The sequence below is a fragment of the Harpegnathos saltator genome, unplaced genomic scaffold (assembly GCF_003227715.2).
Source record: "Harpegnathos saltator strain DR-91 unplaced genomic scaffold, Hsal_v8.6 scaffold41, whole genome shotgun sequence".
NCBI lineage: Eukaryota > Metazoa > Arthropoda > Insecta > Hymenoptera > Formicidae > Harpegnathos > Harpegnathos saltator.
Window position 1 is genome coordinate 47,262 of NW_020230217.1, and position 16,027 is coordinate 63,288.

At 35.9% G+C, this 16,027-nt stretch overlaps 1 protein-coding gene across 2 annotated transcripts in view; it reads right to left on the bottom strand.

The window, feature by feature from the left end:
• Window positions 1–4,119: 4,119 nt before the first annotated feature.
• Window positions 4,120–16,027, bottom strand: part of Osi23 (DUF1676 domain-containing protein Osi23) — a 31,756-nt gene continuing 19,848 nt past the window's right edge. For both annotated transcript variants that reach the window (XM_025301310.1, XM_025301309.1), the window contains 2 exons: window positions 5,304–5,482; window positions 4,120–4,550 (listed from right to left, as the gene is read on the bottom strand). In XM_025301310.1, coding sequence (XP_025157095.1) covers window positions 4,249–4,550; window positions 5,304–5,482 — 481 coding nt within the window. In that variant the 3' untranslated portion in view covers window positions 4,120–4,248. The remainder of the gene's footprint in view (window positions 4,551–5,303; window positions 5,483–16,027) is intronic.

Consider the following 16,027-nt stretch of genomic DNA (forward strand, 5'->3'; position numbering starts at 1 on the left):
CGTGAGGTGAAACGAAGTAGATGCGGCGAAATAAAACAACGAATAGCGGCACGTTATCCTTCCCCTCGCCGCGCACCGGCAATAGTTTCAGGATCAACTGGACCAATTTGTGGCAGCTGCAACGCTTCTCCAATCATCTACGTCGGCGCACTCTCACTCCTCAGATTTCTGTCTTTAATAACTCGATAATTATTGTGAATCTCGCAAAACGGAGCAAAATGGAACTTTTATGTTTGTCTTAACCCAATCTACCTTTACACTTCGAATTGGCAACTAATTACCGGACTGTATATATATTGTTATATTTATTAGAAAAAAAGATAATAATAATAATAGAAAAAAACAAAACATTTTAATTCCTCTCGTTTTTCAATTATATTCATGTTTGTGGTTCTTTTTCTCTTTCTCGTAATCATATCTATTTCATATCATGTCTGTTTAATATTTTGTCTATTTTGGTGAATGCTCGAGCTTTCTTATATACGTTTGTCATTAATAAAATTGTAAATACTATATTAATAAAAAATATTGACTATTTTCATGAATTTTATTCCCGTAAATCTAGAGATATCATATTTTCACTTTGTATACAGACAATCGCGTATATTTACTCACATGAAATAAAACAGTGATTGATGACAAAAATTAATGGAAACAATATATTTTTGTATTTTCAGTCTAATACTTTTGAGTTTAAAATTCATGCCGTATATATCGTGAATTTATTTCTTACATTTTATGAAGATTTTACTTTATTTTTTCAAAGAAAAGACTTCTGAAAGTTTTCTTCATGTCTTGAAACCCTTTCTCTCCTTGAATGAGTAGAATAGAATGTTCACAAAATGTTGGAAATAAATTTATAAGTTAAATATAATTAATCTCCTGAATTTAAGCCTTTGTTAATAATGTCTTTACTCGAAACTGATTTCATGTAAGATTCTTGAATTTTAATTTATAATTAATTTTAATTTTTTCAGTTGAATTATACAGGATGTTTGAAAGCTTATAATGCAGACGAAAGTTGGAGATAGATTGGGTGTAGCCGAGAAGAAAAGTCATATACCATAATATCAAATTGGCAATAGTTATCGAGTTATTAATTGAAACATGTAAGCCAATGAGCGCGTAGAGAGCGCTGGGCGGTGAGCACGTAGACATTTGATATAGGCGGAGTCAACAATAGGTGAACACGCGCGGCGAGGGGTAACTGTAAGCGACAAGAGGCGAGCACGCGCGACGAGGAGTGAGCGAGTGCGAACGACGAGCCAACGAGCGCAAGCGACAAAAAGCGGCCGCCCAGCGCTCTCTACGCACTTATTGGCTCACATGTTTCAATTAATAACTTGATAACTATTGCCAATTTGATATTATGGTACATGACTTTTCTTCTCGACTATACCTAATCTATCTTCAACTTTCGTCTGTATGATAAGCTTTCAAACACCCTGTATAATATTACATCTGCAATCTCAATTCAACTAAAAAAGAATTTTAATTTAACTTTATATTCAAATATATCTCATTTAAAACTTGTTCACCTGAGATATTGAGATCTGAATGTAGAAACAGACTTGAGTTTTTTATTTGAATCTATTTGAATATTATATAATATATGCGACATTACTTTTACATTATATACGAGGGTTGTATGATAAGTACCCGTGTTTAATGACAGATAGTACTATTGATGCAAAATCTATCGTGTAACGTGTATCGTATATTATCGTATAACGTCATTTTTCGAACGATGCCTGTCAAAATTTCAGACAAATTTATCAAGTAGTTTTGTTTTGATAACTGTTTAAATTGGACATGTTCGTGTTTGTTTACAACCATGGGAAGAGAGCAAATATCGGTTAATGATTCAATTCCTTTTTTTGGATGGGAAGACTTGTGAGAAAATCAAAGTGAAGTTGCGTGTCGTTTATAAGGACCGTGTACCTTCGATGATTACCACCAAATATTGGTTTAATGAATTCAAACGTGCCCGAACATTCGTTTTTAATTAAAAGTGTCCAGATCGTCCGAAGTGACTACGGAAGATATGGTCAACAAAATTCATGACATCGTGTCAACAGACTGCCAGGTGAAAATCAGAAAGATTACTGACATTGTAAACATCTCAATTGAATGCGTATAAAATATCCTACACAAAAAATTGAGCATGAGAAAGCTATCGGCGAGATGAGTGCCGCGTTTGCTCACAATGGAGCAAAAACGGAATCGCATGACAACCCTGCAGCCCTTTGGACATGTTTAAGCGCAATCTGAAAGAGTTTCTGCGACGTTTTGTGACTGTTGACGAAACATGAATCCATCACTACACGTCAGAAATGAAAGAACAGTCAAAACAGTGGACTTCACCCAGCGAACCTGCTCCAAAAAAAGCGAAAACGATTCCGTCGGCCGGAAAGATCATAGTCACTGTTTTTTGGGATTCGCGAGGCATTATATTTTCACCGACTATTTAGTCGGTGAAGATGCCTTTGCATTTGGAGAAGGGAAGGGGGCAACCACGGGGCAGTACTATGCTGATATATTGGGCCGATTTGGTGCTGAATTGATGAAAAAATGGCCCTATTTGGCGAAGAAAAAAATGCTCTTTCACCATGACAACGCACCAGTTCACTCGTCCGCAATCGCCACAACAAAACTGTTCAAACTACGTTACGAAATGCCGCTTCATTCACCCTATTCTCCAGATTTGGCCCCATACAATTTCTTTTTGTTTCCAAACATGAAAAAATGGCTTGACGAAAAGCGGTTCACATCAAACGAGGAAGTCGCCGAAACAAAGGCCTATTTTGTAGAAATCGACAAATCATATTTTTTGGATGGCTTAAAAAAGTTGGAATATCGCTGGACTAAGTGTATCGAACTGAAAGGAGACACTATATTGAGAAATAAATAAAAAACATTTTTTTTAAATGCATTTCCTTCCCTAACACGGGTAATTATCATACATCCTTCATATGCGACTTGTATTGTAGTGATTCACCTAAAAACTCACATATAATTCTACATCCAAATGTATTTCATTTGAAACCAATTTCAAGTTATAATACGGATTATTAATACGGATTTTAAAGATTTCAGTTTCACTGTTAAATCACCACAATAAATATAATGTCACAAATATGATTTAAATCACAGAAACTCTGATATAACTTGAAATTCTGAATATATGAAATAAATTATCTAAATCTATTTAAATATATTAAATAAATTATTTAAATATATTTTAGATATATTCTAAAGTAAGATATCTTTTTATAAGAGTGTCCCAAAAGTAACGGACCACACTAATAACTATTCAGTATTGAAGTTTCAAGGAAAATGATCTAAATAAAAGTTATAGGGGCTTAAGTGAGCTACCTTATGATGACCTTGTCTTTGACCTTAACCTCTATTTTCAAGGTCATTTGAAGGTCAACTTGCGTTTTTAAATAGGAACCCTTATTTTTCATTATACTGTTTTTTTCTACTAATTAATTTGAACAACTTTTGTCTAACACGTTTTTTTATTTGTCTAATATTTTTTTAGACATTTGGAGAAAACTTGATAACTTTTTCAATATTTAACTTACGATATCTCGCTAACTATTTGTCAGAAGAAAAAGTGGTATTAGACTTTCTTGCTTTATTTAGTCTCAAGAATATATTATTACAATAGCGCCCTGATTTTTGTTAATTTGATGATTTTGAAATTTCCAAAAGTCAGTAAGTTAACAAAAGTCAGGGCGCTATTGTAACAATATACTCTCGAGACTAAATAAAGCAAGAAAGTTTAGTACCACTTTTTCGACAAATAGTTAGCGAGATATCGTAAGTTAAATATTGAAAAAGTTATCAAGTTTTACCCAAATATCTAAAAAAATATTAGACAAATAAAAAAATGTTTTAGACAAAAGTTGTTCAAATTAACTAGTAGAAAAAAACAGTGTAATAAAAAATAAGGATTCCTATTTAAAAAACGCAAGTTGATCTTCAAATGACCTTGAAAATAGAGGTCAAGGTCAAAGTCAAGGTCATCATAAAATAGCTCACTTAAATCCTTACCACTTTTATTTAGATCATTTTCCTTGAAACTTCAATACTGAAGAGTTATTAGGATGGTCTGTTACTTTTGAGACACCCTGTATGTCTCTGAGACGTCTTTTAGACATTTACGCTGTCTGGATTCATGCGTCGCGCGGATTCATACATTGTACGATCTGTTTTGTTCTAAAAATATAACTCGAAGAAGATCTAAACGTGCGGAGGCACATATATTGGGTAATGTTCTTCCTCCTCGGGAAACACCTGATGACTCCTGTCGTGCCAGGCTTCCGGAGAGTGATATAGTCCATAATTAATGCCGCTGGTCGCGATTTTCTTCAGACCTTGTATGCTGGATAGTATGAGGGCCATTTTGGCGAGAATCAAGGCCTTGCCGCCCAGCACAGCGAGAAACTGAAAGCCCATCGGTATCAAAATCGAGCCCATAAACAGCAAGCCCAACATCATCATCGGCAGAAATTGATGCCGGCGGCGATTTCGACGTCTTCGACCTGAAATGCGAACTCACGCTATTTAACATTCTCTCGATAATATTTTATTCACTCGTTTTTAATTGTCGATATTAATTTCGAATTTTGAGTTTTCTTTTATTTTTGAACAGTCCTAATTCTTGATACACGAAGAGAATTTTATAGTAAAAATTGCTAAAAAATTTTGTAACTGTGGAACATGTTAACGTCCTGCCTTAATTTTTTATTCCTCAGTTTTATGTATGTTATTTATATTAGAAAATTAAATTTATATTTAGAAAATATATATTTTAGAAAATATATGTTTTAGAAACTGAACTTTGGAACCAAAAATTTGTCCTATTGCAAAATTTATTTAGTAAAATGTAATAAATAAATTTTATCATATATAAAATTGATATATAATTTATTATATGAAAAATAATAAAAATTTCCTTAGCAAAATAAATTCTACAGACAGTTTGTTCCTGCAATAATAGAAAACACGGCAAAATTTAAAAAACTTATATATGCAAAGAAATAATATAATATTTCTATATAAAAATCAATATTTTATAAGATTTATTCTTTTTTAGAAGTTTTAAAAAATGAAGAGGAAATTTATCTTCTCTTATTTATTATTTGTTTGTAAAAATCGAAAAAGAATAAAACTTATACTTTGTTTTGCATTTAGCATATCGTATATTGCATCGCAGGTTAAAGAGGCACGTAGAGACTGCAAATTGATAATACTCTTCTGGATAGAACTATTATCAAATTTATATTATAATTTACCTTGAACAGCGTTACTATCCAAATCCGGCTCAGATATATTATTAGTAGCTGACTCTGTATTAAACATGTGATCGATGTCAACTTTGAAGGCATGAGTCCGCAGAACGTGCGTCAATCGCTTCCAGATTATTATTGACCAGCTAGTGTCGTCAACTGATCCATCGGAAGGATTGCTTTTGCTAAAAATGAATTCTAAAGTCTAGTTTCAAGAAGTTTATTCCTAAAGTAATTTTTACATATTAACGCAATGAAAGGAAAGAAATATTGGGTGAGTGCAAAAGTTCGTGCGGAGTTTCAATAGATGGAGTTATAAGCGTCGTAAAGTGTTGTCATTAATACTTCCATCTACATATTATATAACGTTGGAAAGGTGACGTCTTCAGCTGCTATTAAAAAAAAATCATTTGTTTTCATACAAACTGCTTCGAGAAATATCACTTTAAAAATGAGTATCGATAAGGTGCATTTACGGCATGTTATGCTTTACGAGTTTCGGAAGGGAATAAACGTTGCCGCAGCCGTAAAAAACATTCAGGATGTTTATCAGGATGAAGCACCAGCTAAACGAACTGTGGAAAAATGGTTTGCTAAATTTCGGCGCGGAGAATTTAACCTTGAAGACGAGCCACGCTCTGGTCGACCTTCTGACATTGATGACGATATTTTGCGTACTTTAGTGCTCAACAATCCGCGAATTTCAACAGAAGAAGTTGCTACAGCACTAAACGTTGACCGATCAACCGCTTTTTGGCGTTTAAAAAAGATGGGATTCGATTTGAAGCTCGATATATAGGTGCCCCATTTGCTGACCGAGAAGAACAAAATCAAGCGAATTTCTGCAGCCGTTTCTTTACTCGGGCGGCTCAATAACGAGTCGTTTTTGGATCGACTAGTGACGGGCGATGAGAAATGGGTCCTCTACAACAATGTTCAGCGCAAACGGACATGGAAACAATCAGGTGAGCATGGTGACGCAATGCCAAAGGCCAGTTTGCACCCGATGAAGGTGATGCTCTCTGTTTGGTGGGATTGCAAGGGCATAATCTATTTCGAGCTTCTCCCCGCTGGCGAAACGATTGATTCGGACAAGTACTGTCGCCAATTAACCAATCTGAATCGAGAAATAAAAGAGAAACGTCCGATTTTGTCAAATCGCAAGGGAGTCGTCTTTCATCACGACAACGCCAGACCACACGTTTCGAAAAAGACGCTACGCAAACTGAAGAGCCTGAAATGGGATGTCTTAACGCATCCACCGTATTCTCCTGATATCGCACCATTTGACTATCACTTGTTCCGGTCATTGTAAAATTATTTAAATGGAAGAAACTTTGACTCTTTGGAGGCCTTAAAAAACGGCGTCTCTTCGTTCTTCGAATCTAAACCGCGCAGTTTTTATGATCGAGGCATCCGTATGCTGCCAGAACGTTGGGAAAAGATTATAGAAAACGATGGAGAATATATCATTGATTGAATAAAGATTTTTGTTTGCCTAATCACTGTGTGACTTTTACTCACAAACTCCGCACGAACTTTTGCACTCACCCAATATAAGAGTTGAAAAATATTTATTTATTAGGTATATTAATAATATTGTTGTGTCCGAGCCACAAGGTTTGTGACAGCGTCCGTTGTCCGTGAACCTTAGGCATCTGATTTTGACAACTGAACAAAGATTGTCTGGACGACGGAAAATCGATAAGAAGAAAATAACAACAGTTGACAGAAAGTCTCTGACCAGCTGTCATCGAGGACCGACGCGAGAATTGAGAATTATCAAATAGAGAATTATTCTTGTTTAAAGCTTGAGTGAGCTGCGCTGTAAATAGTAAAGCTTGTTATTCTTACGCGAGTGTTTTCATTTACCTGAGTGCAAGCGCGAGTGCGAGTGCGAGTGTTTTCATTTACCTGAGTGCAAGCGCGAGTGCGAGAGTGAGCGCAACATTTTGGGGGCTCGTCCGGGATCGAATCACAGATCATTCGGGATAAGAAACAGCATCGTTCGGCGAAAAGGCGAGCAAGAAAGGAAATTATGATGCATTCGCCAAGAGTAACTCGACGCCAGGCTTCGATGGCAGCATCAAGTTTGATAACGACGGTAGCCGAATCAGGGAGCCAAAACAGAGGCAGGAGCTTTGCAAACACTTCTGCGAGAGGTACAACAGCTTCGCGAGGAGCAAGAACAGGAGCGGCAGGAGCTTCTTGAATTGCGGCGTTGGCGGAGGACAGAAGAGCGGGGACAACGGGAAAGCTTCACAGCTAAGTCACTCTAGAAATGTTTCCTTAACCGAAATAAAATTAAAGCCTGACATCTATGACGGAACGGTTTCGTTGCGCGATTTTATCAAATTATTTGAATTGACAGCACAAGCTAACAAGAGAGATATTTAGTTTACCAACATTATTTTTAAATAAAGAGCGTTTACTCGTTCAAGAGTGTATGTTGTTTTATTTCAAGATAAAGATGGCCCATTCTCTTCTGATTCCGTCGTTTCCATCGTCAATTTTCCATCGATTATTCAAGAAGGCTGCCTCCCCCACGGTTTTTGACCGTGGTTTTTCCATGGGGCTTTGGGCGAATGCCGAGGCAGGGACTCGGGGTGTTCTATAAAAGGACGTTGGGTCCACGGTAAACCCCCTCCCTGTCCGAAGAGGAGCCAAGGAGGAAACGGACGATGAAGCGGAACAACAAGCGGATCGTTTTAGAAAGGTCCTGGAGACTGATCACCTCCTAAAGAACGGGGATAGAGATGATGTTCTGAAGGCGAAGAGTCAAGATCCTCAGAATCCTTGATTGAGATCAGGAATTCATGGAGTCCGGTAACTTGTAGCAGCAGCTCAGGGTAGGACAAGAGTCATGAAGATCTCTGGAGTCAGGGAAGAGAATGACCTTGCCTAAGAGAATTGTCGAGACGACAATTTTTCGAAGAGGGCTCGAAGAGGGCGAGCGCAAGCAACAAGAGGCGAGCGAGCGCGACGAAGAGCGAGCGAGCGCGAACGACGAGGAGCGAGCGAGCTATAAGGAAAAAGCTATAAAGAAAAAGCTCGCTCGCTCCTCGTCGCGCGCGACCGCCTCTTGTCGCTTACGTTGCCCCTCGCCGCGCGCGCTTGCCTATCGCCACTCGCTGACTCCGCCTGTATCAAATGTCTACGTGCTTACTGCGGCCGCCTTCCGCTCTCTACGCGCTCGTTGGCTCACATGTTTTAATTAATAACTCGGTAACTATTGCCAATTTGACATTATGGTACATGACTTTTCTTCTCGGCTACACCCAATCTATCTCCAACTTTCGTCTGCATGATCAGCTATCAAACACCCTGTATATGTATTAATATAAGTAAATATGTCATTAATACGTAAATAAATATTTATAAACATATGTTTTATTTTTGAGATATTTTGTTCCTCAGTGTAAACAATCTTTATAATCATGTACCGATAATACGTATCTGATAATATTTTTATGATTTCTATCATTTCTAAATTCATATTTTAAAATTAAGTATATCTTTTTAATTCCCCATAATTATAACACACCAACTTCATAGAGGTGTAGAAGGACGCGTCAAAGCGCCAAGACGCCATCGCGACAGTCAGCGCGAGACGCGTTCTCACTTAGTCTTGATGCAGCTCGCCACAGAGCGTCTATAGGCCGTGATGGGCGTGACAAACGCCAAACTTTACGCGGTTATTACCAAAAAACTATGTGAGATACCGCTAAATGAAAAAAGACTTTCGTTCCTTTCGCTTAACTCTACGCTCCTATGGAGTTGGTGTGTTACAATTATGGGATACCTTGTATAAAATATACAAGGTGTCTCAGAACTTTGGTACACGGCCCCGTAGGGATATAGAGCTAAGTGAGAAGAACAAAAAGTCCTCTGCCATAATGTGAACATCGTAATAGCTTTTTAAATATAACAGCGCAAAATTAGGCGTTTTCCACGTCCAGCACGGCCTATAGACGCTCCACGGCAAGCTGCGTAGGGGCTGAGCGATAACGCGGCTCGCGCTGACCGTCGCACGGCGTCAAAGCGCCAAGACGCCATCTTGATAGCGCTTAGCCCCTACGCACACAGCTTGCCGCGGAGCGTCTATAGGCCGCGATGGGCGTGGAAAACGCCAAACTTTATGCGGTTATTACTAAAAAACTATTACGATTTTCACATTATAGTACAGGACTTTTTTATTCCTCTCACTTAGCTCTATGTCCCTACGGAACCAGTGTCCCAAAATTCTGAGACACCCTGAATAAGGAAATTAGGACTGAAAGGACATATTTCGCATGTCAAGAATAATGCTCCAGCTCCTCTATAATCAGTTTCTTACGAATAATAACCATAATACAATATGAAACCTTTCTCTAGAAAATTCAATGATCAAAGATTCAATGAACGCTTATACAGAGTGTTCGGTAACATAGCCCCACAAAAAAAAGTGGTCGGTGCCTAAAACCGGACAAGTATATTCTTATATATTTTGATCCGCTGAATCCGAATCCAAAATTGGACAATTGCTAGCTTTATCGTCCCTAATCTCAAAAAACTGATCATAACTTCACTTAACTAAATTAAGCTGTATATGGTTGAATTCAGCTTAAAAAATGCTACAATTCTTGTCAGTACAAAAATTTTCAATTTGCAAAAATAAAGATGGAGGGAAAGGGATATAAAAAATATAATATTTTTTTAGAAATCTAACTACACAGTAGTAAGGAGCGTCAAAAATCATACAACTTTTATCTGAAACATTTTTTGTATCTTTTATAGTTTTTGAAATATACTCTCTGAAAACCAGATATACCGATATACTTTGTAAGGGTGATTTTAACCTCTAAATATGAAATTGGGCACATATAAACAAAATACGTGTCTCTTATTTTTAACTACTCCACAATATATAATATATATTATATGACGTAGCTGCGGCGAGATAAAACAACGAATAGCGGCGCGTTATCTTTCCCCTCGCCGCACACCGGCAACAGTTGCTTGAGCGACTGGCCCGCGCAGTGGCCTAAGCAGTTGCGACGCTTCTCCAATCATCTATATCGGCGCGCTCCCACTCCTCAGACTTCTGTCATTAATAACTCGATAATTATTGCGAATTTTGCAAAACAGTATGGGACTTTTATGTTTGTCTTAACCCAATCTACTTCCACACTTCGGCTTAGGAGCTAATTATCGGATACCCTGTATAATTGTTAATTAATTAATACTTTAATTAAAATACGTTAATTAATTATTAAATTAATTGTTGAGTTCACATGTTCCAAACAAATACATCGCTCCAGGAAATTCCCGAAACAAATTCATACAATTACAAATTGGAACAAAAACGTATGACATATAACTAAAGTTGGGCAGTAGGGTAGAACGGGGTCGAAAATAACAACTTGATTTTGGAACTCGATTATAGAAAAACTGTTACAATAAAAAAAACTGTTAATTCCCTAAACTAACATATTCATTTCACTTTATGGAAATCTTAACATTTTAACCTTAGGATAAATAAAACCAAAAATATCAATCAAAAATGAAAACGGGAGAAAATGTTTCAATCACCCCCGATTCTAGGTCGGTTGTAACACTATAGAGCAGTGCTGGGAATTAAGTAAGCAGCACGAGCCGATTTCAAAGGCAACGCCCGCGCTTCTCTCATCACCTCTCGAAGCGCGGCGGCTGAACCATCGATCGCGCGTGAGACGCTTTGTCTCAGAAACGGTCTCATATACGATATAAGATGGGATCGCACCCTCCGTCAAATAAAAAATAAAATATTTATTTATCCTAAAAAATAATTCTTACTCTCATTAATGATGAAATATTACGCTTTTATTTCTAATATAATAAATTCTCTTTAATAATAATATAGTGATAACAATAATTAAGAATATAATTATTAAAGTTTTGCCAATAGATTTCCACATCACCCATAAGGTACTATTGATGCGTTTTTTTTATGTAGTTTCCCCCGTAGGCCTACTCCATTAAAAATTAATGAAAATGAAATATATGGTTCAACAGGAAAGCGAAATGCGAAATCGTGAGAAATATAAAAACGAAAGAGGAAGAATAAGTACATAGCGCAAAATGACCAATTTTTATAGAAATATTAATTGGATTTTCTTGCTCGTTTATATGTCGATTTTACTAAGGATGATATATCCACAGAGATTTTGGAAGAGGTAGTACGCATCAACGAAGATAGTGATGCATTGCTCAAAGATGAACGTTTGTCTATTTTTATGATTTTCATTTTGGAAAAAGAATATTCGCATAAATATGTGGACCCAAACATAAAGAAAATTCGAAGACCGAAATTTCTAAGATGTTGATAACACGATGCGTCTAAAATTTTAAAGAATTCGACACCCTTTTCCTGCCGTGTTTTTAGCGAAAGATCATATTGCAAATCGCACAATTCTGCCTGAAGATGTAGACGTTGTTCCTCGATATGCACAGTGAGAGGATTCTCAAAGAGTATTAAATCTTTTCTAAGCATTTCGCAATCACTGAAACGCGTATCAAACTGATTTATTAAAGAATCAATAACATTACATTGTTTAATGAAATAACAATTTATACCGTATTTTTCAAAGAGAATCTGGCAAGAAGTAAAAAGGGGAGAACATTATTTGGTAACTGATTTTTAAAAAGTATTAGTTTCCTGCGAAAGGAATCGATATGACTAACTACCTGCGAAATAGTTTGGTTGGTCTTTTGTAGTTTTAAATTTAAAATATTTAAATGGTTTGTCATGTCAGTGACTACAGCAAGCTTGCAAAACAAGTCTAAATCTTCGAAGAAAGAAATAAAAATTAAGTTAAATTAAATTAAGAAATAAAAATTAAATTAAATTTTATTTCTCTTTGAAGAATACGGTACAAATTGTAATTTCGTTAAACAATGTAATGTTATTGATTTTTTAATAAATCAGTTTGATACGCGTTTCAGTGATTTCGAAATGCTAAGAAAAGATTTAATACTCTTTGAGAATCCTCTCACTGTGCATATCGAGGAGCAAAGCCTACATCTTCAGACAGAATTGTGCGATTTGCAATATGATCTTTCGCTAAAAACACGGCAGGAAAAGGGTGTCGAATTCGTTAAAATTTTAGACGCATCGTGTTACCAACATCTTAGAAATTTCGGTCTTCGAATTTTTTCTATGTTTGGGTCCACATATTTATGCGAATGTTCTTTTTCCAAAATGAAAATCATAAAAACAGACAAACGTTCATCTTTGAACGATGCATCACTATCTTCGTTGATGCGTACTACCTCTTCCAAAATCTCTGTGGATATATTATCCTTAATAAAATCGACATATAAACGAGCAAGAAAATCCAATTAATATTTCAATAAAAATTGGCCATTTTGCGCTATGTACTTATTCTTGCTCTTCAGTTTTTATATTTCTCACAATGTAGCATTTCGCTTTCCTGCTGAGCTATACTGGATGATCCAAAATTCCCGCATTCGGAGTACAGGACATGATACTTTATGCTAAAACAAACAACTTTTTCCTTTAGCAAAATTGCGTCCGACAAGTAGTTTTTGCAGGAGAGCGTGTTAAATTTAATGAATAAGCGCTCTTGTCTATATAGCGCTCAGGGCCGGCGCGTGCGCCTCACTTGTTGTGATTAGTTTACGACATTTTAAGACTGTGCTTAAGACAATTTTAAATAATAAGAATCAATTATGAACAATACCGGATTTGACTTAAAGATTAATTTACTTTAATGATACTACTTAATTATCATGTAATTGTGCAATATTTGAAATAATAGAACGCTCACAGTTCGCAAAACATATTACTATTTACATTTGTCTTTATTTTCAGATAATATTATGCAACGAGACAATATTTTATTCATTTATTACGTAAGAAATAAAGGTAGTACTTATTTTATTAACTTTTCATTATTTAAGCAATACAAATACGAAAGCAGGTTAAATCCCGGTATTGTTCATAATTGATTCTTATTATTCAAAATTGTCTAAGCACAGTCTTAAAATGTCGTAAACTAACCACAACAGAACCGTATGAGCGTCTTAAAAGACACCACTTATGATTACTAATCACGGACTAGGTACATGCGAGTGCCTCTGAAATCAGCTTAGGCTGCTTACTTAATTCCCAGCACTGCTATAGAGGGTCAATAGTAACAATTTTAAATAATCAAAATCAAAAGTATTTATTCAACGAAATTAAAATAATTTCTCCAATATTAGCAAAAGTAAACGAAAATATTCTTATACCAATAAAAAAAGGAAAATAAAATCTTATTCTTTTAAAATTCATATAAACCTTTTCATGTTCATTCTAGAAAACATTGTAGGACAAAACAATTATAGAACAATATTGTTAACTCTAATTATAACAAAATATAAATATTTTTTTTTTAAATAGAGCTTATTCTGAATCACAGTTATTATAAATATATGAATCATAAAATAAAATTATAAGAAAATTAAACTTAAAAAAAAAGTCACTCTGAATCACAGTTGTCACAAATATATAAGTGATTTTGTTTGATGCATTGTTCATGTGACCAATTCTTACAGTTTATGCATTGCACCCATTTTTCGCCGAATATATTGGCACTATATGGCTCCAGGCAGACAAGACAATAATATTCTTTATCTTCTATCTTCTTTTCTATCCTTATTTTTTATTTATCTTCTTATAAGAATTATTTTTTTTCAGTTTCGTGTCACACACATTTTTCATCCCGTTCTTTTTCTGTTTTTCGTTATATTCTGCTTTAATTTTTTCTTTTTCAGGAGTATCAGTATATATAGTAGATTTTCTTATCTTTTTACCTCTATTTCCTTCTTTTCGAGGCGGAGCTTTAGGCAAGGGTCTAATAGCTTCTGGCGTGAACTCTTCATATAGATTTATCTGTTCATCTGATGTTGATTGATGATGATTGAGTTGATTGAGTGTTGAGTTCGCATGGGACAGAATGAGACGTTGACGGTATAGGTTCATTATTCGCGTCTCTCAATTCGGTTGAGCTACTTTTATTTTCATCAGAAATTTCAGATAAGAGAGCTGACCTATCTGTGACGTAAGATGGAGCATAATCGAGAGCTGTAAATATATTTCTGTTGTAGGAAAATATGCCTGCCCGTACATCTGAAACCTGCTTGAATGTTGGTTACAGTCATCGCCATTGGAAGAGCCATGTTTATTATTGAGGGAATGTGATAGATAGTCATTGTTTTCCCTGGGTTATTTCGTATCCAAGAATCAGAACTGGTATTAACAGCTTTTTTTAATGGCCCATATACAGAACGATCTAGTGGCTGTAGTTTATGTGAGCAATGGGGAGGAAAAGAGAGCACTATTATACCGTTTGCGGAACAATAATCAAGGGCTTGGATGGATATATGGGAAGAATAATTATCCAGTAGCAGAAGAACTTTGTGAGAAACAGTTGCAGACGTATATTTTTAAAAGTGTTCCAAAAATATGAGGAACTCATTTTCTTGCATCCATTCGCTTGCATTTCCGACTCCTATGCTTCCAGTTAGTCCGTCTCTGACAAAATGCTCTTGATATCGAAGCCCTACTCCTTCACAATAAGCCTGAAATATGAATACCGGAGGTATAAAATTACCGATAGCATTCACTATGTGAATTATTGTGACTAAGTTTCCTCGTTCCGCAAATGTAAATGCACCAACTTGCCTGGTTTCTCTTTTAGTGACAATTCTACCTGTTTTTGGACAGTGGTGACCCCTGTTTTATCAGCATTATAAATATCTTTTGCTTCGAACTTATATTTATCAATGACATTTTGCAAATTATCAAATAAGATATTTATATTAGTTTCATTAAAACTAGTGGCACGAGACATATTGTGGGTTGTATGCATCTTATAGATAGTTGTAGTTGTCTCTTCATGAAGTTGGTAAACCAATCTTTACTAGCCATTTTGTTTTCTTTCCATTGAGATGGAAATGACAGTTTATATTTCATTGCTAACTCATATGCTATCCTTCTGATTTCTTTGGGAGAAAAACCGTAGTATATTTCTGCTGCTCTTATACAGGGTCATCGAAAAGTATCGGACCCCCCTAATATCTTCAGTTAGAATGCATTTTGGAGAAAATGTCCAATAGCAAAGTTGTATGGTTTCAAGCGAGAAGTAAGATGATGACCTTGACTTTGATCTTAACCATGTCCTTCAAGGTCATTTCAAGGTCAACCTTATTTACTTAAATAGAACCCCCAACATTTTATTGCATATTCTTATAGCTTATCTCGAGAGCTTTCCAAAACACTATAAATAATAAAACATTTTTTCATTAAGTACTTTTTGAGTTATAAAGGTTTGAAGTTAACAATTTGTTAAGTGGTGTGTGATTCCGGCCAGTTAAGGCAAGAGTGGTGTGTGATTCCGACCAGTTAAGGCAAGAGTGGTGTGTGATTCCGATCAGTTAAGGCAAGAGTGGTGTGTGATTCCGGCCAGTTAAGGCAAGAGTGGTGTGTGATTCCGACCAGTTAAGGCGAATTTCATTCCAATTGGTCAGCTTGAGCAAAATATTCAATTGTACCAAACAATTCACAACAAATGTTCAAATTGTTGCCCTTCAACAGCCTGGCAATGTGCCAATCTGTTATAAACAGCTGAAACCGCATTCCGGAACGTTTCCGGCGGTATTAGTTCTATCTCTCGAGTTATTCTCCCTCTTAAATCATCTAAATCTTG